Raw genomic sequence first — 22639 nt, 5'->3', positions numbered from 1 at the left:
TTAACAAGAATAAAAAAAATTCTCTCACACACACACACACACACACACACACACACACACACACACACACACACACACACACACACACACAGTGCGTTTCACTATCTTTGTGGGGACCCGTCATTGACATAATGCATTCCCTAGCCCCTTACCCTAACCTTAACCATCCCAAGTAAATGCCTAACCTTAACCCTTACCCTCACCCTAACCATAACCTAATTCTAACCCTAATCCTAAAACCAAGTCTTAACCCTCAAACAGCCCTTTAAACTTGTGGGGTCCAGCATTTTGGCCCCACAAAGCTGTCCGGACCCCACAAGTATACTGTATTCCTGGTTTTTGGACCCCATGAATATAGTTAAACAAGAACACACACACACACACACACACACACACACACACACACACACACACACACACACACACACACACACACACACACACACACACACACACACACACACACACACACACACACACACACACACACACACACTAATGTTTATCACCCAATACCCCTTGAAACCATAAACATGTAAACCGGAATTTCAATACGAATAGATACAGTATAAAAGATCATACATGAATAACTGTATACAGTAAATATAATAAACAATATACAAATTATCATACACATGACAACAAGACATTCTCACAGTATCATTTATACCATGGAACAAAAAAAAAGCTTTTACACCATGGATTATGCATTTTCATTATTCTTGAGGCAGTTAAGGTTAGAAAGACAAATGAAATAGGTAGGAATGTAACACATATGGCTAAACTACTCGGCATTGATACAGTGCATGAATACATAAACATAGTAATAAAAGGTTTCAGTGCGAATATGGTGTATAAGAAAGCACTAGACTGATCTCAATGAGACAATATTTTCCTTTATGATGTTATCTGTTCATCAAAACACTATTCTATATTAGAAAGCTTCCTACATAATCGTAGTTCTTTTCTCAGCTATTCTTTTTTTTATGTCAAAGAACATTGTAACAAGAGGACTGAGAGAGATCCTTCCTGTATTCTTTCCTTTTCTCACACATGATTAAGCTTGTCAGGCTTCTGCATCAGTCAGTGGCAAGTTCAACACACCAAACCTCTTCAGTGGTGCTTTTTGTTTTGTAGCTCCATTACCGGTCTGTCATTCAGCTCCAAAGGAACCATAGTCATTTCAAACAGATGTCAGTCGCCTTACCGTTGCTGCCTGCTTGTTTATATCCGCTCAAGGCTGGTAGCCATAATAAGGGTCTTCTGGGAAAAGAGAGCACACACAAAAACGGTCAACAACCAAGAACACTTTCACACTGTATTTAGCAATGTTGGCAACATTGGCGATTTTAGACCCTGTTTAGGGGGGCTCAAGCCCCACTAAATTTCATCTCAGCCCCCCTAAAAATTCTAATAATAAAAAATCAATCAATTTTAGTGCTTCAAGTTAAGAGTTTGTGAACTTGTCTGTTAGTGACAGAGGACAAACAATTACAGGTCCAAAGGGCTTGAAACAGGTTTAATATCCTGTGTGTCTGTCACGGATGCTATGCACCTGTAACCCAGGTTGTTTTGGCTTTATGGCCCACAACTTTACTGTTTTTTTTCACTCTCACTGCTCTCATAGCGTCATTTTCAGCCGCAGACAGCAGCCGTTTACAGCTATAAAGCTCCAAAGACTCACTGTACACTTCCTGCTCAGCACCGAACCGCAAACAGACACAGCTAGTTGTGAAGCATTTAGCAGCTAAAAAGATACAGGAGTTGGTGGCATACAAAAACAGAGCTAAAATATTGGACTTACATTCATCAGGTGGATACAAACACCACACAATGAATACTAAGGTTGCTCTGTGTCTGCTGGATTTGTAATTAGGGAACTGTTTGCACATTCACCATTATAACAGATTACAAGGTCAATATCACATTTACAGCCCAAAGTGGCCACACAAAAAAAAACAATTGCTGTACAGTAGAAAAAAAGCTATTCTTTACTGTTACAGAACTATAATGCTTTCACAACTAAAAGTAATTTCTCTTGCTTCTACTGTATACGCATTCCAGTATCCTCATAAAAAAGATTAATTAATCTGGGACTTAACCCATATTATTATTTTTACTCACACACTGCTAATACATCTACCTGTGTGTCACTTGAGTTTGTGTACCTTTCCTGGTAGCTAACCTGTTTGCTGGGGAACTCTGTGGCAGCCTCCACTGCTGTCACACACACCCGGCGGTCCAATCTCGCCCGGCTGTCCAGGAGGTCCAGTGATCCCTGCGGGTCCTGCCTTACCATCCTCTCCTTTTGGACCTGGGATTCCCAGCTTGGACTCCCCTGGAGGGCCTGCAGACACACATGCATTACAACCATACATCCAGTGGTGTAGTCTAATGTATTGTAGTGGGTTTACTGTACCACACACACACACACACACACACACACACACACACACACACACACACACACATATATATATATATATATATATATATATATATATATATATATATATATATATATATTTTTTTTTTTTTTTTTCCTTCCTGGCTCAGAATGGGCCTTTGGGGGGGAATATCAAAGTGTGGGGTCTGGGTGTCCTCCCCCAGGGTTATTTTTTTAGCGTCAAAGACTTCATTTTCTAGCCTGGGAAAACCCTGACGAATTTCCGGCAAATTTGACATTTGCTCTGCAAGTCCGTCTGGCCAAGAGCCCATTCAAGCCCATTTCCAATTTTTCAAAATCGAGGCATCAATCACAACCGTTGAGGCGGGCTTTACATGATGACGATAGCGCAGCTATGACGAGCAGCTTTTTGCTTACATTTAACATGACGGCTGCCAAAGCGCAGCAACCATTCTTTTAATACTTCCATGGCAGCAACCCGTTGATGCCGCTGCCGCTGCTACGACTAAGGACTATCCAATGCACCCAGAGGCATTTGAGTGGCGTCCGTTGGTGACGCCCTTGTGGAAATGAGCTGTGAATGAACCTTGTCCAGACCCACTCTCAGTTACAACTGAGAAGGGTCTGGTGTCAACCAGGCTATTCATTTTCTGCATTCTGATACACTTTTATGCACCGATTTATGGTAGGAATACCTTTATTTATCCTGTGAGAAAACACAGATGACATTCAAAATATATCAAAAATATAATGGAGTATAAAGCAGTAAGGGGGCTTTCACATCGGGGATCGCAAAAGTTGACCGCAAAGCAACGATGACAAAATAAAATAGGCTACTTATATTTGTCTTAAATGTGCGGTGAAGGGAGGATACTGGCGTTAGTGTAGGCGGAGCATTTGGGCCCGTTCGCTACGCACACACTACACACTGCGCTCAGCGCTCGATGAAAAATGAGAAAAGTCTCTTTGCATGTTCTGCAGTGTTAGTTTAGTTTGCTGTCACATTACTCGACCCCATATTTGTGAATACAAATATCTGAAGGGAAAGTTCTGTCACAAAACTATGTTGTTGCGTATCAATGCACATTTCTAAGTGGGTATATGGAAATCCTGGAGCTTTCTTAGTGGGTATACCTGCGTCTCACGTAGACTACACCACATCAGTGCAGGGTTGTGTTCTGGTGATCAACAGTTCTTATGTTATTACTCATAAAGAGGTACCTGCAAATCCTTTGATCCCTGTGGGCCCCTGCACATTGGGTCCTGCGTCACCTTTCCCCCCTGGCATACCTCTCCTTCCTGTAGAGAAGCAAATCGGCATAGTCAAAAGCTTATAATAATATCCCACTGGACAAATTCATAATATATAATATAATATAAATGCTCAGACCATTGCGCAACAGTTGGTAGACAAACATGAGAATTTGGTTGGATTGTCTTTATTTCAGCAAGCCTTGGCTATCACCTAAGATTGAGTCTTACCCTGTTCTCCTGGATATCCAGGCTTGCCAGGTCTCCCCCTTGGGCCGACATGCCCCTGGGTGCCCCTGGCGCCTGGCGGGCCCTTGGGCCCTGGTATACCAGGTTCCCCGGGGGGCGCCACCGGCTCCTCAATTGGAGCTGGCTTTCGACTTATCTCGTTAATGAACATATCAAGCTTCAACACCTCCTCTGAAAAACACACACAACTCTGCATTAAGCTGTGAGAGAGATACATATGCAGATATCATCATTGTAGAGGTCCCAGAGTACTTACTATGCACTAGTTGCTCACAGGCCTGTGTGACCAGTTTGTAGATCATGGCCATAGACTGAGGTTCCCCCTGTTAAACATCAGCGCATTCACCAACCACAATTTAAACGAGTACCAAAGTATTATTATGAAATTATACTTTTATACATTTTTTATGCTTTTAAGCACAGTAAAAAGCAATGATCAAATGTGGCTCAGTGGAATGAGCTTTTAAATGATGTCAGTGTTACAATAAGAAAAAGATTGTTCAGCTATAACCCACCTTCTCTCCTCGCTCCCCTTTCCCCCCTGGCAGACCCTGTAAAGCAACGGATATATGAGCATAAAGATTAATAAACGGTGCACACAGCATGCTTTTCCCTGCTCCACATAAACCAGCTCTCTAACCTCTTAACCTTTCCCACTCTTCTCATACTTTGAGAGTGACCCACAGGATCCTGTTGTGTGTGTGTGTGTGTGTGTGTGTGTTCTTGTTTAACTATATTCATGGGGTCCAAAAACCGGGAATACAGTATACTTGTGGGGTCCCGACAGCTTTGTGGGGCCAAAATGCTGGACCCCACACTTCAAAGGGCTGTTTGAGGGTTAAGACTTGGTTTTAAGATTAGGGTTGGAATTAGGCTATGGTTAGGGTGAGGGTAAGGGTTAAGGTTAGGCATTTAGTTGTGATGGTTAAGGTTAGGGTAAGGGGCTAGGGAATGCATTATGTCAATGATGGGTCCCCACAAAGATCGTGAAACGCACTATGTGTGTGTGTGTGTGTGTGTGTGTGTGTGTGCGTGTGTGCGTGCGTGCGTGCGTGCGTGTGTATAAAAGAGGAGGACATCTGATAACACACAACTCTTTTTGGATGATCTCTTTTCCATTAGGAGTCCAGCTTCAAAAGCACTCCTTGGTTCCAGGCCTCTGCCATAAAACCAAGAAACAGTTCCATCTGCAGTCTCTAACTGTCAAGCCACAACTACGCATGACAGATCCAGTGGCTACATTTTGTGCAAGTAGCATCAGACTGTTTTAAAATAACCACAGAGGCCGCCCGACACTGAACCATCTAAAGCAGTAAGATCTCTCTCTTGTGTCAGCCCAACACATTCAGCTCACCCCTCCATGTGCTGCCATCAATGTATCACTTATGAATCGACATGTTATCCTTGTCATTATCCCATATTCAACTATGCATCACATTTGATCTTCTCTATGCATAATACGTAACAAAATGTGAAGACATTGCACATGGCTGATGACACTACTTGTCCCTCTCGTCTTACCGTAGGTCCCACAGGTCCTGAGTAGCCCCTTTCTCCTATAGGTCCTGGGTGTCCTGGCATTCCTTGGAAACCCTGTAAAATACAAAAAGATGTGTAGAACAGCAGACAAATGACAAAACATGACATACAGTCATAGATGCCGGTTCCTGAACTCTGAAGTGCCATACTGTGATATAAAGCACATCATGTTGCATTACCTGGTGAACCACTGCTGTCTGACGTGATTGGCTCTAATAAGCACACGATAACTTGATATTTTACAAGTTTGTAATACAAGGTAGAGTTCCCCTTTGTCACCAAAACATCCAGGACTACCTTTAGGCACCCCGTCTCCACAGGTGGCTGACGTAGGTCATATTTGTCATAGATATCTTATCATATGATATTTGTATATTTGCAAGATGTTTTTCCTGTCAATTTAGACTTCAGCATTAAATAAATGCGTATGCTCAGTATGGGGGGGGGGAGGGGATGGGGTCAGCCACCAGGAAGTAATAAATTCAGTTGTGAGGCATACAGTACAGGTACATGGAAACACTGCAGGTCAGGAAGTGGAATCTTTGCTATAAACACTAAGAGAACTGGGGTGATAATACAGACTTCACATGTCAGAACATATTTGCTACCTACAAATGATGAACAAGATATCGACTATTATTAGAGCCTGACCAGCAGAGGTGCTAAATGCAAAGTTTATTGTACAAGAGTAAAATTGCCGATCTGGATCTTACTCTGGAAGTCTTGTGTGTTAACTCATACTGGGTCTAGTAATGGTAGGTTTGGGCCTGAGGGTGGTGCTAGAGGAAAGCTTAAAATGTGTCCATCACGGAATGGTTCAGCCTATTAGATCTTGATATTTTATGTGTGTAAGAGTAAACTGTGCACAGATGGTGGACAAAAGACAAAGGTCACAGGTCACCAAAAACATTAGGATTCATTAGGACAACACATATCCACAGTATAACTCATAGACATTAAGATATTAGTATTTATATTCATGTCATGGACCAAAATGGGTTGTTTTGTTTGTCCTAAATGTGGCATAAAAGCTGAAAAATACTCAAATTCTTCATACAATGGCTCTAAAAATGAAATCCAATCTTACCCTGGGTCCAGTAAGGCCTGGTCCACCAATGTTACCTTCGAGCCCCCTAATGCCCTGTGAAACACATTGCACGGAGATGAGAAGAAGAAGAAGACACACTTGATTGATTGATGATGGGGAAAATCACATTTTCTTTTTCACTCTGCTGTGTTTTTACACATTACACACAGGCCCGAATACACACACACACATGCACAAACAGGACCAATACAGGCATTAATGCTTAAAGTAATTTACTGCTTCAGCTAAACTGTATGAAGAACTGCTGACATGTACTGTTCTGGGATCAAGCAGCTCACCTTGGGGCCTGGAATCCCCTCTTCCCCCTTTGGACCTGGAGGTCCTGGTAAACCCTGCAGAGAAAGACAACAGCGAGGTTGGAGAGAGCGCAATGAGAGGCAGATGAGTGGGGTTGTAGACAAAAATACAGGGAAGAAGATTAAAAGGGTTTTCTATTCTATTCCTGTATTTTAGTGACTTGAGTTTAGACTCACCTGGACCCCTGGACGCCCAGGATCTCCCCTTTCCCCTCTTGGACCAGGTGGACCCTAAAAGGGAAAATATGAAAACACAAGACAAGTACATATTATACAACATACTAGTTTCATAAGTTATTACAAAACAGTTCAGCAAGATGTGTATATGGTGAATACCACTATACATACACAAGTACATATTTAAAGCTAAGAAGATTACCCACCACTTTACCCTGCACGGCCATGCCTCGGGGTCCTGTGCTGCCCAGGGGTCCAAGACCTCCCTCAAATCCAGGCTTTCCTGGAGGACCCACCTCCCCCTGAAACACAGAGAATCTCAAATTAGATCAGTCCTGCTGCTCTGTGACAACTACAGGTGTTTCATCAACTGCACAGAAAAGATCCGACATTCTACACGTGGTTGTGGGGAAACTCACTCGCCAAACAGTGGAACTGTGGAACTTCGGATCACCAGATTACACTCATGTAGGTGATAATTATTGGTTGGAGAATTGCACAAAAACTGTGTTTTTCCTAGCACTGGCTTTGCACCTGCAGGAAACCAATGCCCTGCAATGCTCTAGTTTCTGAAGGGGGCTTAAACTCAAATGTAACTTAAGAAGAAGAATTATTTTCATCTCACCTTTTGGCCTTGGTCTCCCTTATCGCCTTTCTCCCCACGAGGACCTGGCTTTCCCTGGGAAAAATAAATAAATAATTGAACATCAACTGGATCACACAAATAATGAGTCAGCGTCAGTTAATATTCTAGGCCTAACTGAGATCTCATGGTGACATACGGTTGGTCCAGGGGAACCGGGAGCTCCGGGGATGTCAGAGGAACAGGTACAGGTGTACGCCGGGGCAGGACAGCTCTCCTCATCTCTCTGACACACACACACACACACACACACAGTAATGAAAGCAACATGTGTGTGTAAGATATAAATATCAAATTTTGTACAGTTTTTCATTTCACAATGGGCTACACAGAGCAAACATTTTACTCTAATTAAGCACTCAGCTAATTGCACTTCATAAATTGGTTCAAACACAGCATGAACTCACATTATGCCAATTAAATACCAAGATAGAGCTGAATAAAGGTAATATAATAAGTAACGGACTAACCACTCCAGGCAGGTCACAGCAGGTATCCTCTAAAGCCCACGTAGTGTTACACACGATCTCAAAGGACTGCAGCTGGAACTGAAAACAATGATAAACATAGGATACAGGTTGAGCACAGGACAGAGGAAGACAGTTTAAAAAAAAAATATATATATATATATGGTGAGGTTGTGTAATGTATTGACACAACAGGCCTGGATAAAAATCAAATAAATGGAAAAGAATAAAAAGTACCGGTGCTGATCCACTATTGGGTCCTCTGGTCTTCACCAGTTTTCCCAGCATCTCAAAGCCGTCAGTCGGCAGGTTGCCTAGAGGGCGTGCAGGCCTCTCACCCACACGCTGGCAGTCCACAGACAGGGACACACTCACCTGGCTGACAGACAGGTGAACCTGCCAATCCCAATCAATAATCCTTTTTGTCATATTAAGCCAAGTTGCAGATTTTGCTGAGCTTCACACAATATCTTTTCCTCACATCTTCCACTATTACCCTTTCTTACTCTGCTGCTGGTTTTTATTGTGTTACAGCTGCTACAGACCTGGGATTATACTGATGTGAAGTCTATTTCCAACCATCTCTTTCACCTTTCCATCATGCTCATATTATTACGTGTTGACATTTCTGTTTTATTGGATTACACAAAGGTGTCACGGTAGCTAGATGGCAATAAGGATATTCAAACATGACATCAATGTTTCATTTTTTGCTAAATGACAGTGAGACTTGCTCAGTGTTTATTATCTCACCTTGTGAAAACTGCCATAGAACAGTCTGTAGACCTGCGACTGGTCAAAGGTCAGTTCCTGTACTTCTCCCCTGTAGTCCAGACTGAAGTACACCAGATGCTTGGTATTAGCTGTGCAAAGCACAAAAATAGAAGGAGATTTTCAGTAATCAACTTCTAACTCAAATTGTGTCCTGCCAAAACCCTGGGGCTCTTAAGAAGGCGAAGTCTGCTGCAAGGTGTTGGATCTGGCTGGGTGTAAGAAAAAGGCATAGCCTCTAGCGGGGTTTCACACTATTGACCCTATTTTTTTATTAGATTAAAAAAGGGCTTAGACATTCAGGTAATTGGTATATTTACAAAGAAAAGCAGCAAATCAATTAAATCTAGAAGCTGGAATTAGGGAACATTTAGTAATGCTGCTTCAAAAAAGACTATAATATGCACTGTTATCCTAAAAAACAATGTATTGACTAATACAAAGGTAATCCTTCCCTCTCAGTTATCACTTTTGACCCGCTAGATGTGAGTGGTGATGTCTGTATCTGCAGAGACACTGCCCTCTGCCTGGATTCTCTCTTTTCTTCTTATTTAACTGTGTGCGGGGCGTTTATGGAAACAATCAGAAAATAACGTTTTATTCCTCTGATTCACTGCTTTGTTCGGCGCTCTCTCTCCTCTCCCTCCCTTCATTCACTCTCTAGCTTGCTTGACCACCACTTCTCTCTCTCTCTCTCTCTCATTCTGACGGGCCAACTTTGAACTCTGTGTTCACAAACAGTAAGCCATGCTCACTCCTTTAAACAATTATTATCAAATTGGATGCCAATTTCTTTTCTGTTGATTGCTAATCAATTGAACAATTAATTGTTTAAGCTCTAAATAAATCCATAAACCATACTCAAAACACATCAAAAACGCCGGTCTCTAAGAAGATGTTAAAATGTGACTTCAGAGTTGATGTACATTTTGCTCCTCTTAACTCGTCACGAGAGTTGGTCCAGTATGTATAGGCCCTGATGACAAAATATGAGATGAATACGAGAAGGGGTAACGAAGTTGCTTGGGAGATGGAGAGATGCAGAAATGTAACTCACGGTCGAGCACCACTCCCATCTTGGGCTGGAAGTCATTGTCAGTGAGCTGCCAGAGGGCGAAGGGCTCCCTGGGTGTTTCCTGCAACACGCGGAAGGTGATGCTGATGGTGTGTTCTGGAGAGAAACCGGCAGGGTGGATAAACCTGGAAGGACAGAGATAAATAAAGGTAAAGGGGACCTGCTCCATTCCTTTTCCTTGAAAGATACAGTAAACATGTTTGCAATTGCTGCATTATGGCAGAGAGAGATGTGTGTGGTGGAAGAGTTTGAGCTGTAAGGTCATTGCACTCATGTGCTGTTTAATATTTGGTCAGCTGATCTGATGGGACAGCAAAAGCAACAGCCAGGTTGATGCGGAAGCTCTATTGTCTTTAATTTTTACTCATCATCATTAGATGTGTGTGTAATCTGAATGAATCATAAAAACACTTTTTGCAACTTAGTCTACTTTCTCTTCAATAGCTAAGGGCCTTTCTTTTCATTTTCATTTTTTATGCTGCATTTCAAGAGATCCCGAGGATCCGAGGGATATAATATTTTCCCTCTATAACGGCACAGTCGGCGATTATCACTCCCATATCCAGCTAAGCTTTATTGCTCCTTTACACAAATGATCTTATTTCAGTAATAAACACTTTTTAATTGTAATTAAAGTCACTTTCTGTGATGCCCCGATGCCACAATACATCTATAATAAGTATTAAAGTAGTAATTATCAGGTATTACTCTTATTAAAGGTGTTGTAAAAAGCAACCTCTCTCAGATGAATTTGGTGTGCAGTATTGACTCTTCGGCGGATTGGGGTTTGATTGCTCCGGGCCACATTTGGAAGTTGTCATTTAACCACAAAGGATTGTTTATTCAACTTTGTAGTACGCATATAGCATGACCAACATTTTGAACACAGATGGATACAGCTGAACAAACACCACAGAGAAGGTATTGAAGTCTGTATTGAAGGGGAGGTTCCTTGCACTGCAGTCCAGTGTTGTAATGTAACAAAGTACAAATACTTAATTACTGTACTTAAGTAGACTTTTCACGTATCTGTACTTTACTTCGTCATTTATATTTCTGGAAACTTTTACTTTTACTCCACTACATTTCCTAAATAAAATGTTTACTTTTACTCTGATACATTTCTCATAAGCATCTTCATTACTCGTTACTACAAAATAAAATCTGAAGAAATTTGCTAGACTGCAAAACAGCAGGTTTGGTGAATGGGGTGGTGGTAAAGATAACGTAAAACACTTGTGGCGGTATTTGCGAGGAATGATTTTGTGTATTGGAGTGAAAGATTCTTCCTCACAAAAAAAAAATGAAAATTTGGTTTCTGTTTTTCTCTTCTCTTCTTCTCTCAAAATATGCAGTGTTTGGTCCTTTAACTTGGGAACCACAATAAAGTTCATAATCCAAGTTATTTTTTACTTTTACATTTACTTCTAATAATTAAGTAAATTTACTTTTGATACTTAAGTACATAAATATCAGATTCTTTAAGACTTTTACTCAAGTAGTATTCTAAAGGTGACTTTAAAGGTCCCATGGCATGAAAATGTCACTTTATGAGGTTTTCTAACATTAATATGAGTTCCCCTAGCCTGCCTATGGTCTCCCAGTGGCTAGAAATGGCGATAGATGTAAACCAAGCTCTGGGTATCCTGCTCTGCCTTTGAGAAAATGAAAGCTCAGATGGGCCAATCTGGAATGACGTCATAAGGAGGAAGGTTACCTCCCCTTTCTCTGCTTAGCCCACCCAGAGAATTTGGCCCGCCCATGAGAAAGAGAGAGACATCCATAGACTGTATATAAGAATGGACCAACAGATCCCGTTACTCTGGACGGAGACCAGTGAAGGCCGTTAGAAGCACTTTTCCGGTGAGCGCTGAGCGTTACTGCGCAGCCTCCAACTGAGAGAGACGACGTAAATGTGTCGTGAGCAACGTGTCTGAAAGTTGTAAGTCTTCTGGTAGCTGTGCCAAGAGAAATCTCAATCATTCCCAATCTAGCAGAGACGGAGAGCGTAGGTATATGTAAGGAGATAACATAGGCACAGGCTAATTATTGATCACTAAAATGATAGTTAACATTAGTAATTACACTTAAACAGCTAATGTGAGACGAAACTGCCTGCGCGCTTCTCCTGTACTATACGGTAATTCCTCTACTATGCGACAGTAAGTCGCGTGGTTATGACACAATCGTTAGCCTATTTTTACAAAAACGTCTGCTACGGAGCCATAACGTGAGGTACGAGGTAATGGAGCCTTTTATACATTGTCGTGTTTCTTTAGAAATAAACAATGGACAAATAGAGTCTTTAAACGCTTTAACTCATATGGATGAGCACAGACTGAATTATCACAAGTAAGAGGGAGTCATGAGAGAGCACACTATGGCGGATAAGTGGAGGTTTTTGTAACCTGCAGTAAGCTTGAATAACCTCTTTTGGTATTTAACCTTTGTCTCGTCTTTTTCAGCTCATTTCTTTTATAGGCTTATGGGAAATGTTTCCTTAACAGTGGCGCAGTTTTAGTTTGCTTTTTTTGTTGTTTACTCTACCCTACATTATCTTGTCGCCCCAAAAATAAAAAATAAAATAAAAAAACACTGAACTTTCCCACTGCTACTAAAATGTTGATCACCACATCGCAAAGTTAAACAAGTACAGCTACTACCCAACACTGCAATAAAAGTTAGATATAGCTTTGTGACAAATTTTAAGAAGTAGTTATAATCATTGCAAGGCTTTTGACAAGAAGGCGATAATAAGCCCTAAGTGCCATTAACAAGTGCAGATTTCACAAGTTTAAAAGGGCAATTATTCATGAGAAATGTATGTTAAAAAGGGGAAATGTTCCACTCAAATTAAGTAGTATTTGTAATAACTCCGACAACAACAGATCTTGTCACGTATTTGCTTCTTTTTTTTTGTCTCCCTAAAGGTGCAATAGAGCACAGTGTAACACAAGGCATATGGATAAGAAGTTATATTTGGATAAGAAGTTATATTTGTGTCTTTTTAATTTGCATTAAAGCTAGGGAGTAAAACGCCATACAGACAGACCTGATGTAAGGAAAATAAATGACAGATATTCAGATAGGGTGTATATTTCACATGCTTTAGATGTTATAATTAAAAAAGTTATTCGTTATTGAGAGATGTGATGAAAGGTCACAGTCACAACCAACCCATGAGCTGAACCTATGATAAGCACATTGAGTCTAACAGGGATGCCAACTTAGCCACCTGAATCACTTTTATTCAAAGACTGTCACTATTAAAATAAGACAGTTTTGCAATAAGGACCTGATGGCTAGCTAGCATGGTTAGCAAGGTCCATCTGTAATTCAGGTTAACTGTAATATTAATTGGTTATTAATTTTGGCTAGCGAAAAACAGGCTTAAAACAAAATGTACTTACAAGGATAAATGAGCAGCTGTCTCTAGCTGTCTGTCTTTTAGTACAACCGGACGCTCACACACCCCATCCAGGGTGTCAATAGCCAAATTTGTTTACACATGAACGTGTCCAGCAAAAAAAAAAGTCAAGTCATTCTTCCAATGTCCTTTTGGAAGCTTTAAACATGAAAAGTATGTAGTTACACAAGAAAATTAGACCAATATCAAAAAAACGCTTACATTTCTGTTATTTGTTACAGCACTTTGTGGTGTTTATTGGTTGAAAACGTCCTTGAAGCCAAAGTAAAACCGCTTTCTTTTGAATATGATGAATTGTTTGAAGAAGTTGTGAATATCAGTGACCTTAATACCCCAGTGTGAGCTGTGAATATTTGAAATTGGCGATTTTATAGTACTCTCACTGGGCATTGTTAAGTTGCTGTATCACGGTATGTCAAATATTGTCAAGAGATATGTGAGTTTTGTAAAACATTTGAAGTTTTTCAGTTTTATCCTGTTTGAGTTTATTCACCAGTAGAAATAGAAACATGGCTAATTTGTTTATCTTTAATAAAGAAATGCAACAAAAATAGCTATTAGCAGAAAATGTCACACTGTAATATAATTGTTTTTCCATGAATGCAAATTTTAAGAAGTAGTTATAGTCATTGCAAGGCTTTTGACAAGAAGGCGATAATAAGCCCTAAGTGCCATTAACAAAAAAACACTGAACTTTCCCACTGCTACTAAAATGTTGATCACCACATCGCAAAGTTAAACAAGTACAGCTACTACCCAACACTGCAACAAAAGTTAGATATAGCTTTGTGACAAATTTTAAGAAGTAGTTATAGTCATTGCAAGGCTTTTGACAAGAAGGCAATAATAAGCCCTAAGTGCCATTAACAAGCGCAGATTTCACAAGTTTAAGAGGGCAATTATTCATGAGAAATGTATGTTAAAAAGGGGAAATGTTCCACTCAAATTAAGTAGTATTTGTAATAACTCTGACAACAACAGATCTTGTCACGTATTTGCTTCTTTTTTTTTTGTCTCCCTAAAGGTGCAATAGAGCACAGTGTAACACAAGGCATATGGATAAAAAGTTATATTTGTGTCTTTTTAATTTGCATTAAAGCTAGGGAGTAAAACGCCATACAGACAGACCTGATGTAAGGAAAATAAATGACAGATATTCAGATAGGGTGTATATTTCACATGCTTTAGATGTTATAATTAAAAAAGTTATTCATTATTGAGAGATGTGATGAAAGGTCACAGTCACAACCAACCCATGAGCTGAACCTATGATAAGCACATTGAGTCTCACAGGGATGCCAACTTAGCCACCTGAATCACTTTTATTCAAAGACTGTCACTATTTCTGTAATTACATTTAGTTGAGAGCTGCTTGAGATTTTGATTCCATCCTTATGTAGTTTTATATCTGGTATTCTTTAAAATCATTTCTACCTCATTGCTACATATTGTACATGTAGTACTTAGTACAAAAAATAAATGAAGAAAACAAAGAAACAAAGCAGTCTACCTCACAAAGACTGTCAGAACACGGACACTTACACCCTTCAAATCAAGACACCCCCCCCCGTAGGATGGTTTAACACGTCTAACTAGTTTTTTTACACCCTTCAAATCAAGACACAGGCAGGGCTCCCCAGGGAAACTAAAACTGTTTCAGGGGAGGACCAGTGTATGGAAGTGAACAATTATTACATTAGTTATTACATAAGTTATCAATAAAATATCTTATAGAATAGCCTAAAATGTATGACGAGATAGATCAGAGATTACAGTATTTTTGGTAAAAATAAAATAAGATGAACAGGATGACTAGATGGTTAAAAAAAACTGTTTGGTCTCAACTAAAGCTAGGACTCCCAAAACTTTGCACTTGTGTTTCCAACTTCCCTTTATTACATTAATTATACCACATCCATAATTACTACGGTGCAGCCTATTGTCAATCAGTGGCCTAGCTGTCAATCAAAATCAGTGGATCAGAACTATAAACAAAATATGGCAAGTCTTAAAATATAAACTATTGTTCTTAAAATATAAACAAAAACTGCTTTTTTTGGCTCCTACAGTACTGTTTCTCCCCATTTTCCCAGAGTCAGAAACTAATAAATGATGGAGTACAGACCTTTTTTATGTATTTGGTCTAAAGTTACATCAACCAACATAATTATCAGGCTATAATAACTCAATTGTTGAGTGTGTGGACAGACCTTTTTTATGTATTTGGTCTAAAGTTACATCAAACTATTATCATACTATATTGGAGCAAGTATTGCGTGTCTGTGGCCCCACATAACATAATTTAGATAGGTGGGGCACATTCTCCCAAGCTTTGTCTGAGGGGTGACCCACCCACTGTCTTGAGAACACCTAGTTTAACTAGTTTTTTTATACCATTCAAATCAAGATACCACCCCACTAGACTGGTTTAACCCAAACACCCTGTGGATTACATCATAGAAGGGATGGGCGGGGAATTTTGGTTTTGTTTCGGTTTCCGGCCGAACAATTTTGGTTTCTGCTTCCGGTTTCATGATTTCCGGTTTCATAGACACGCCCACTTCCGGCCACGCCCACCGCCGCCATTTTAAGTGCAGTATAATACTACTTACATTTTTCTATATTCTCTTTCTGGGGCTGCATTTATAGATATTGGTGTATAATACAAGCAAAAAGAACAAAAGAAGCAGAAGGTGAATTAAAAGCAGTAAAAGAGATGATCTCACTTGGTGCTCTGTGTCAGTTGGACGTCTCTGTACAGAGTGAAGGTGGGGAGAGTGTTGAAGACAAAAGGCTCGGCTGCCACGCCCTCCACAGACGAGTGAGCATTCTTAGTCAGACCAAATGCTTCCATCATGTCAAATCCTGAAACGGCAACCATATGACAGAAACAAAATGAGGTGATGTTTCAGGTATTCAAAATGAGCCTTTTAGTTTGGTCAGTTTTGTGTGAGGACAGCTTGTCGTACCTTTAACAATGCTGTTTCTGATGGTGACTTCAGGGCAGACTGCAACACAACAGGGCAGTGTTGAATCATTATGAGCAAGGCAGAGGGATTTTTTTTTCAACTTTTTCAGTCAAGAACAAAAATTGGTCTCACTATGGGCTCTATATGGAAGCCCGGTGAGGCAAGTGAGAAAAAAATTTATTCTGGTGATCTTATCTAATTTTTTTTCTGCCCTGTGTTTATGACTTAAGAATAGGTAAAAGGGTTTTTCCAGGATAGTCTTTTAAAGTTATAAGGAGTGGGAAACTAATTATAAAAAAACCACTTTGTTGCACAAGAGTGAAATGCATTATTGCTTATTTATAACCTTGTTTATCCCCTAATGCTGATTCACGTTTACACTCTTTCATTGCATTAATGTCTAGAGGATAAAAGAAATACAAAAACTCAAGTAGTCCTCAGTTTTCTGGGGACCTGCTGGAGTCATTTAAGGACCCCTTGGGAATTTGTGGAATCAAGAATATAACACATCTGCTCAGTTTGAACTAAAATGACGACCCCAAGAAATAATAAAAATGTGCTAAACAGATATATTTCGACGGGAGAATATTATTGCCACATGATCAAGAGTCACCTTCATTGTGGATAGGGTAAATCCGGGGATGGATGGGAATTCTGGCAGGAACCGTGGCTGTAAAAGGAACAGGTACATCCAGTCATAACACATTGAACAAACAACAAAAACATACGTTTTTTTGTCATGTACTGTATGTATCAATCTATACTTAAAGTGACTTTCCCAACTAAAGTGATTTGATTACATTTCGTAGAGAAGCAGCCTAAAATTAATGTATTCCTGCCTTTTATGTTTATTTATTTTAAGAGGGAATTTATAGTATGCAGATGTTAGACTTTGTGGTAAGCCAACTTCAACATCTAACATACTGTGGAAGTAACTGTGATCAGGTCAGACCTGTTGGATGGAGAATGGAGACGGCAGCGCCCTCTGCTGAGCTGAGCAGCGAGTGCACACTGATGCGATACAGAGTCTCTGGTTCCAGATCAGTGAAACAGTGACTGCTGCTGGACTCGTCGACAGTTTCTTCCTTTGTTTGCTTGTCTAAACACAAGGCACACATATACATTTACACACCAATGGGTAAAACCAACAGTGGTTAATGTGGCTTCTGAGACAGCTTTATGTACTCAGAGTTGTCAGTTACTATAGATTTTACAATTACCTTTGACGGACTGGATGACAATGCGATATCCATCGACAGTAGACACGGGTCTCCAAGACACACAGATACTGGAGTGGTCTGACCTGACCACACTCACGCTGCTTACTCGCAGACTGGCTGGAGGGAGAGAGAGAGAGACGGACAGATAGGTAAAACGGAAGGCTGATAAACAGAAAGGCATACAGAACAGCCAGAGGTGAACAACCTAATTTCACATTTGAGTTAGGATATTCACCACGGCGGCCGGTATGTATGAAACCTCTAAGAAACAGTCTTAAGAATGGTGCGAAACTTTGACTTAGTGTTGGAGGTTTCTTTTTGTTTGTTCTCGAGTGGAATACATGCATCTAAATATTTATTGAAGCAGGTGCCCGGATAGCTCAGTTGGTAGAGCGGGTGTCCATATATAGAGGTTTACTCCTCGATGCATGTCATTCCCCCCCTCTCTCTCCCCTTTCATTTCTTCAGCTGTCCTGTCAATAAAGGCCTAAAAATGGCCAAAAAATAATCTTTAAAAAAAAAAAAATAATAATATAATAAAATAATTATAATAATTATTGAAGCAATTTGTTGTTTTATTTATATGTCACATCAGTGTATTTACACTAGATGTACTGTATGAAGACTCTGTTTTCCCACTAAGGGAACACAAAAAGTGATACTTGCCACAGGTTCAAATTTAGTCTAGTTTTTCAGTATGTTTGACTCACTGGTTTTGCCCTGAGCTGAACCGCTGCCACCTTCTCTGTTGCGGTACTCGGCGGTGACCAGGATGCTGTAACGTGTATCTGGCTGTAAAGACTTGAGCACCACCTGCTTTTCACCACCTGGAACCACCACCTGTAAACAACAAACGCACCTTTCAAAGTCAAGCTTTCAAGTAAAAGGTCCATGTGTCGACACGGTGACATAGCTAATTTGCGGTTTGTGGAATTCTCTGTGACCCCTGAGAAGCCCTATGGTTTACTGTCCAGCAGGATGAAGGACAAAGCAGCTGAAGAGGTGACGATTACAGCCCACTCACAGTGCTGTCCTGGGTTTCAGCTGCAGTCAGTGCGGTGTAAGACACACGATACTGGAGGACATGAGCGTTGGGAGGCACCCAGCTGACCACCAAGCTGACCGCTGTCTCCTCAGAGACCGATATGCTGGCTGGGCCTCCACCAGACACTGCGGGGACAAAAGCAGAGATATTTAGACTCGCTACAAGGAAATCTTTTTTTGATGAGAACTGAGAAATATTGCCCTAATGAGGAGACAATTGGCCTAAAATTCCACCTGTCAAACCATTTGACATCATTAAAATGCTGCTTACAAGTTAATATATATATATATATATATATATATAACATTTTACATTATGAGCAATACTCTGTACTCTCGTTGCAGAAGTGGGGACAGGACACAACACTGCGGGAAAGTCCACAATCCACCTGACGATACTAAAAGAAAATTCAATAAATACAAGTCTTGCTTGAGTTTTTGTGCCACCAAGGTGCTTACGGAACAGGGACCGGATTATTTGCAAGCTATGGTCAGGATTCTAAGTGGACTGAGGGGTTAATATGTCACATAAGTAATATAGGATGCCTTTTGACAACTGGCCCGGGGACTACAGCTGGAAATTAGCTGTAGAGGCTAAAGCTGCTCCTTGTACTGTACAGTTAATTAAAGGGGACTGTCCACGACATTATAAACTAATAAATTGATCTAAACTGCAATATTCAACACAGGACTGGGCACTGTATTCAGTACCAGGAATTTGATCTTAAAAGGTTGTGTAGGTGGTGCTCTTTACTTTGTCTGTTCAGCCATGGAGATTATCAATGCTCATATAGCACTTCTCTTTTTATAAACTCTAAACAACCTGGACATTCATCTTTCCCCCGTTCATTGGAGGACCCACCAAACACTGCAAGTTCATTTTTAGTGACTCTCCAGTGCTGCTGGTAGTACGACATGATACAACTTTATTGCCAGCCAAGGCTGAAATTCTTTGTGCATCCCCGGGTCGCTCGTATAAGTATTTCACTTATTAGCGTGTGGTGTGTAAATCAGTGTGTGTGACTCACATGTGCTATAGCGTGTGGCCACGGCTTCACTCTGAGCTCCATCTCGATAAAGTGCAGACAAAGAGATCTGGTATTCCTTATCGTCCTCCACCCCCTCCAGGATTGCCCCTTCACTCTCACCACTCACCCTCAGCTAAAACCAACAGAGCAACATTATATTCATATATTAATTAATCATTATAACACATTATACACTCCACCCATCCGTTCATCCATCCCCACCTGTCTCAGGTCTCCTCCACTGAGGGAGATCCACTTGATGAGGTAGGAGACGACATCATCAGCTGCCGCCTCCCAGCGAACGGTGATATCACTGCCTGAGAAATTAGTCACCCTGAGGTCTGATGGGGACGGCACCTTCACTGGGAGAGAAGTAAAATGTGTCAGGAAAGAAAAAAAAGGAGACTTTAGCCTGATTTAATCTGTTTTCATTCATATTTTATTCAATGTTCTTCCCTCTGGTGCTGTGCTGTTACACAAGACAAATGCTTTGACACATCAAAAGGAAAAATAACATCATGCTTTTGAGCACAAAATATTTGGGTGTGTGTCTTACGTGTGGTGACGTTACTGGTCAGTGCTGCAGACAGGCCTTGTGGGTAGAGAGACTGGACTGAAACCAGATATCTAGACAGAGAGGAGAGGTTCTGCACCACCACAGAGATCAGTCCTGTTACCTCCACCTGGAAAGAGATTTCATTTGAATGACTGGCTGAGTGGCTGCAGCATCTTATGGACGGTACAAACATTGTTTTGAAAAAGATGGACCTAGGTCTGGCACTAGTATTGGTTTACTGGTGGTGAGTCTTTTCAGGTGAACAGCTTTGACTCAAATGGGTGATCATAGAAACTTTAAATTATAAATTCTAAGCCCAAGTGATTGGATATTTCAATCTCCTTGTGGATTGTTATTATCCTTCAGAAACAATAAGACTTTTGATATGGACTTCTGACCATCAGAATGTAAGGAGGTAGGCTAATGCTATTGCCATTTGTTATTTAAACACACTGAATAAAATGACTGAGACGCGATTGCATCAATCAGTCTAAGGACTTTTGCTGGCGGGTGAGCGAGGATTTCTTCTGTTGATTTCTTCCTATGGAGCAGACATGATAAAAAATATTTTAGTTTAGTTAACTTTAACTTAAGTTTAATTTATGTCTGTAATATATGTTTCCTTTTCATTTCTGTTTTTTTTTTCTTATTTCTTCTTCTCATTAATATAGAAAGCACTTTGAAAAGGGATGCATGAAAAAAAGTCTAGCTAATTATTATGGATGTTACAGCCTGCAAGGGTTTGTGTTTCCCTGCACTGCGACTGGCTGATATCAAAGACTACTGAAGCATAACTGTAATTATTTCTCTTATTCAAAGCCACATTAGAGTTTCCCAAAAGAATTTAGTGTGTGTATATGTATATATATATATATATATATATATATATACATACACATATGTCTCTCTTTGAAAATAAAGATGCAATCTCAGTTCTGGGGATGGTTTTGGAGACACCGGTTTGGTAAAGTTACCTGCTTGACGTCACTGCCGTGGTTGGTGCTGTAGGTGATTCTGTGGCTGGGGATGTCCACGGCTCCGGGCACCCAGCTTACCCTCAGCATACTGTGGGTGACCACCGGGAAGTGAACACTCATCGGCTGTGGGAGAGGGACTGTGGGGAGAGATGAAAGGCAGATGATGTTTGCACTGGAGTGATCTATTCTATCAGTGCCACAGTAAAGTTCCTGTGCTAGAGATGTTAATAATAGAGTAGGAAGAGGGAATAGTGAGTAAGGATAAACTGTAAGAAATGAATAGAAGGAACAATAGTAGAAAAAGGGAATCTCAAAAAAATGTGGAGTAAGATGAAAGAATAAACAGATAGAAAAATGACAAAGCGGGAAATAAGAAAGCGGGAAGTAAAGGGGATAGAGAAAGGGATGTGAAAAATAAGGGATGAGAATGTTTGGGGAAGGTCTTACATGTGGTGGCAACAGCAGTGACAGGGTCGCTGGGATCCTCGTCATACAGGGCATAGAGAGTCACAGAGTAGTCGGTTGCCGGCAGTAACCCTGCCAGCTCCACCATGGTCTGGTCTGCACTGAATTTCTCCTGCAGCAATACAGAAACAAAAATGCAAATGTGGAGTTAGCGGTTTATTAATATTAGGACTGTCTCTGCCCACATTAGTGGACGGTGGAACAGTAATCACTCTGGTACCAATATTACTTTAAAATGACATCATAATATGAGTATTTTGAGAGGAGCGCTTACATACAAAAGAATTAAAGAAGTACAGAAGGCAGCGATTTAACAGCAAATTTTCATCTTAATTTTTGAATATGTTGGTTCTTTCCTTGCATCTAAGATGGGACGATGCAAGGACGTGATGTGAGGAAAGAGGAATTGAGGGGAATATCACTATGTAGCCTAGATAAGATTTTATTTTTGAAATCCGTTATATAGTTTATAAAAAAAACAACAAGCATTGCAATTAATTTTACTTGTTTTATGTGATTTTCAAGAGAAGAATGATGTGGTCACCCTTAACAGATAAACCCTGGACTAACGTATTGTCCCTGAACGTACAGTATTTAACTAATTATCTTATTTGGAGATGATGATGTGACCTTTCACCATAAATGTATAAATACAGACGTGTTTTTGTTTTCACCTCTACCTGTTGAACGCCATTTGTGATTGAAATTTTGTCCACATCAAAAAAAGAAAAGAATTAACACAACAGCAATATGGAAGTATTCTTTCTTTTTTAATTTTCTTAATATTAGTGATCAACAACATATCTAGGCTACAAACAGAACAAACAGGTATGCCTGTCTTCAGTTACATTGTACAGTGGCTATGTGTAAAATCGGAACCATATGTCATATGAAAGTTGCCATTAGGGCTCTCTAATGAGTTGCAAAGTGGTAGTTAACATTACAGTAATACAATAACAATCTGTCCTGA

At 40.3% G+C, this 22639-nt stretch overlaps 1 protein-coding gene and 1 long non-coding RNA gene across 5 annotated transcripts in view; one reads left to right on the top strand and one right to left on the bottom strand.

The window, feature by feature from the left end:
* The first annotated feature begins 650 nt into the window (after positions 1–650).
* On the top strand, positions 651–1260 carry LOC116040650. The gene is made up of 2 exons (XR_004102726.2): positions 651–956; positions 996–1260. It is a non-coding gene; the product is annotated as an uncharacterized LOC116040650 (long non-coding RNA).
* The window catches only part of LOC116040645 (collagen alpha-1(XX) chain), a 43147-nt gene continuing 21642 nt past the window's right edge, over positions 1135–22639 (bottom strand). For 3 of the 4 annotated variants that reach the window (XM_031286153.2, XM_036007819.1, XM_036007820.1), the window contains exons 14-42: positions 21652–21781; positions 21202–21341; positions 20228–20354; positions 19894–20033; positions 19672–19804; positions 18624–18769; positions 18310–18439; positions 17600–17716; positions 17332–17478; positions 16993–17049; positions 16380–16418; positions 16137–16275; positions 9966–10108; positions 8891–9000; positions 8375–8533; positions 8141–8218; positions 7810–7896; positions 7653–7706; positions 7234–7329; positions 7028–7081; positions 6833–6886; positions 6534–6587; positions 5429–5500; positions 4423–4458; positions 4164–4230; positions 3890–4078; positions 3629–3706; positions 2186–2347; positions 1135–1263 (exon numbers count right to left, since the gene is read on the bottom strand). In XM_031286153.2, coding sequence (XP_031142013.1) covers positions 1235–1263; positions 2186–2347; positions 3629–3706; positions 3890–4078; positions 4164–4230; positions 4423–4458; positions 5429–5500; positions 6534–6587; positions 6833–6886; positions 7028–7081; positions 7234–7329; positions 7653–7706; positions 7810–7896; positions 8141–8218; positions 8375–8533; positions 8891–9000; positions 9966–10108; positions 16137–16275; positions 16380–16418; positions 16993–17049; positions 17332–17478; positions 17600–17716; positions 18310–18439; positions 18624–18769; positions 19672–19804; positions 19894–20033; positions 20228–20354; positions 21202–21341; positions 21652–21781 — 2967 coding nt within the window. In that variant the 3' untranslated portion in view covers positions 1135–1234. The remainder of the gene's footprint in view (positions 1264–2185; positions 2348–3628; positions 3707–3889; positions 4079–4163; positions 4231–4422; positions 4459–5428; positions 5501–6533; positions 6588–6832; positions 6887–7027; positions 7082–7233; positions 7330–7652; positions 7707–7809; positions 7897–8140; positions 8219–8374; positions 8534–8890; positions 9001–9965; positions 10109–16136; positions 16276–16379; positions 16419–16992; positions 17050–17331; positions 17479–17599; positions 17717–18309; positions 18440–18623; positions 18770–19671; positions 19805–19893; positions 20034–20227; positions 20355–21201; positions 21342–21651; positions 21782–22639) is intronic. The other variant, XM_036007821.1, reaches the window with a different exon arrangement.

This window comes from Sander lucioperca, chromosome 12 (assembly GCF_008315115.2).
Source record: "Sander lucioperca isolate FBNREF2018 chromosome 12, SLUC_FBN_1.2, whole genome shotgun sequence".
Taxonomy (NCBI): Eukaryota; Metazoa; Chordata; class Actinopteri; order Perciformes; family Percidae; genus Sander; species Sander lucioperca.
Note: the sequence above shows the minus strand (reverse complement) of the source record. Positions and strands in the feature narration are given on the sequence as shown.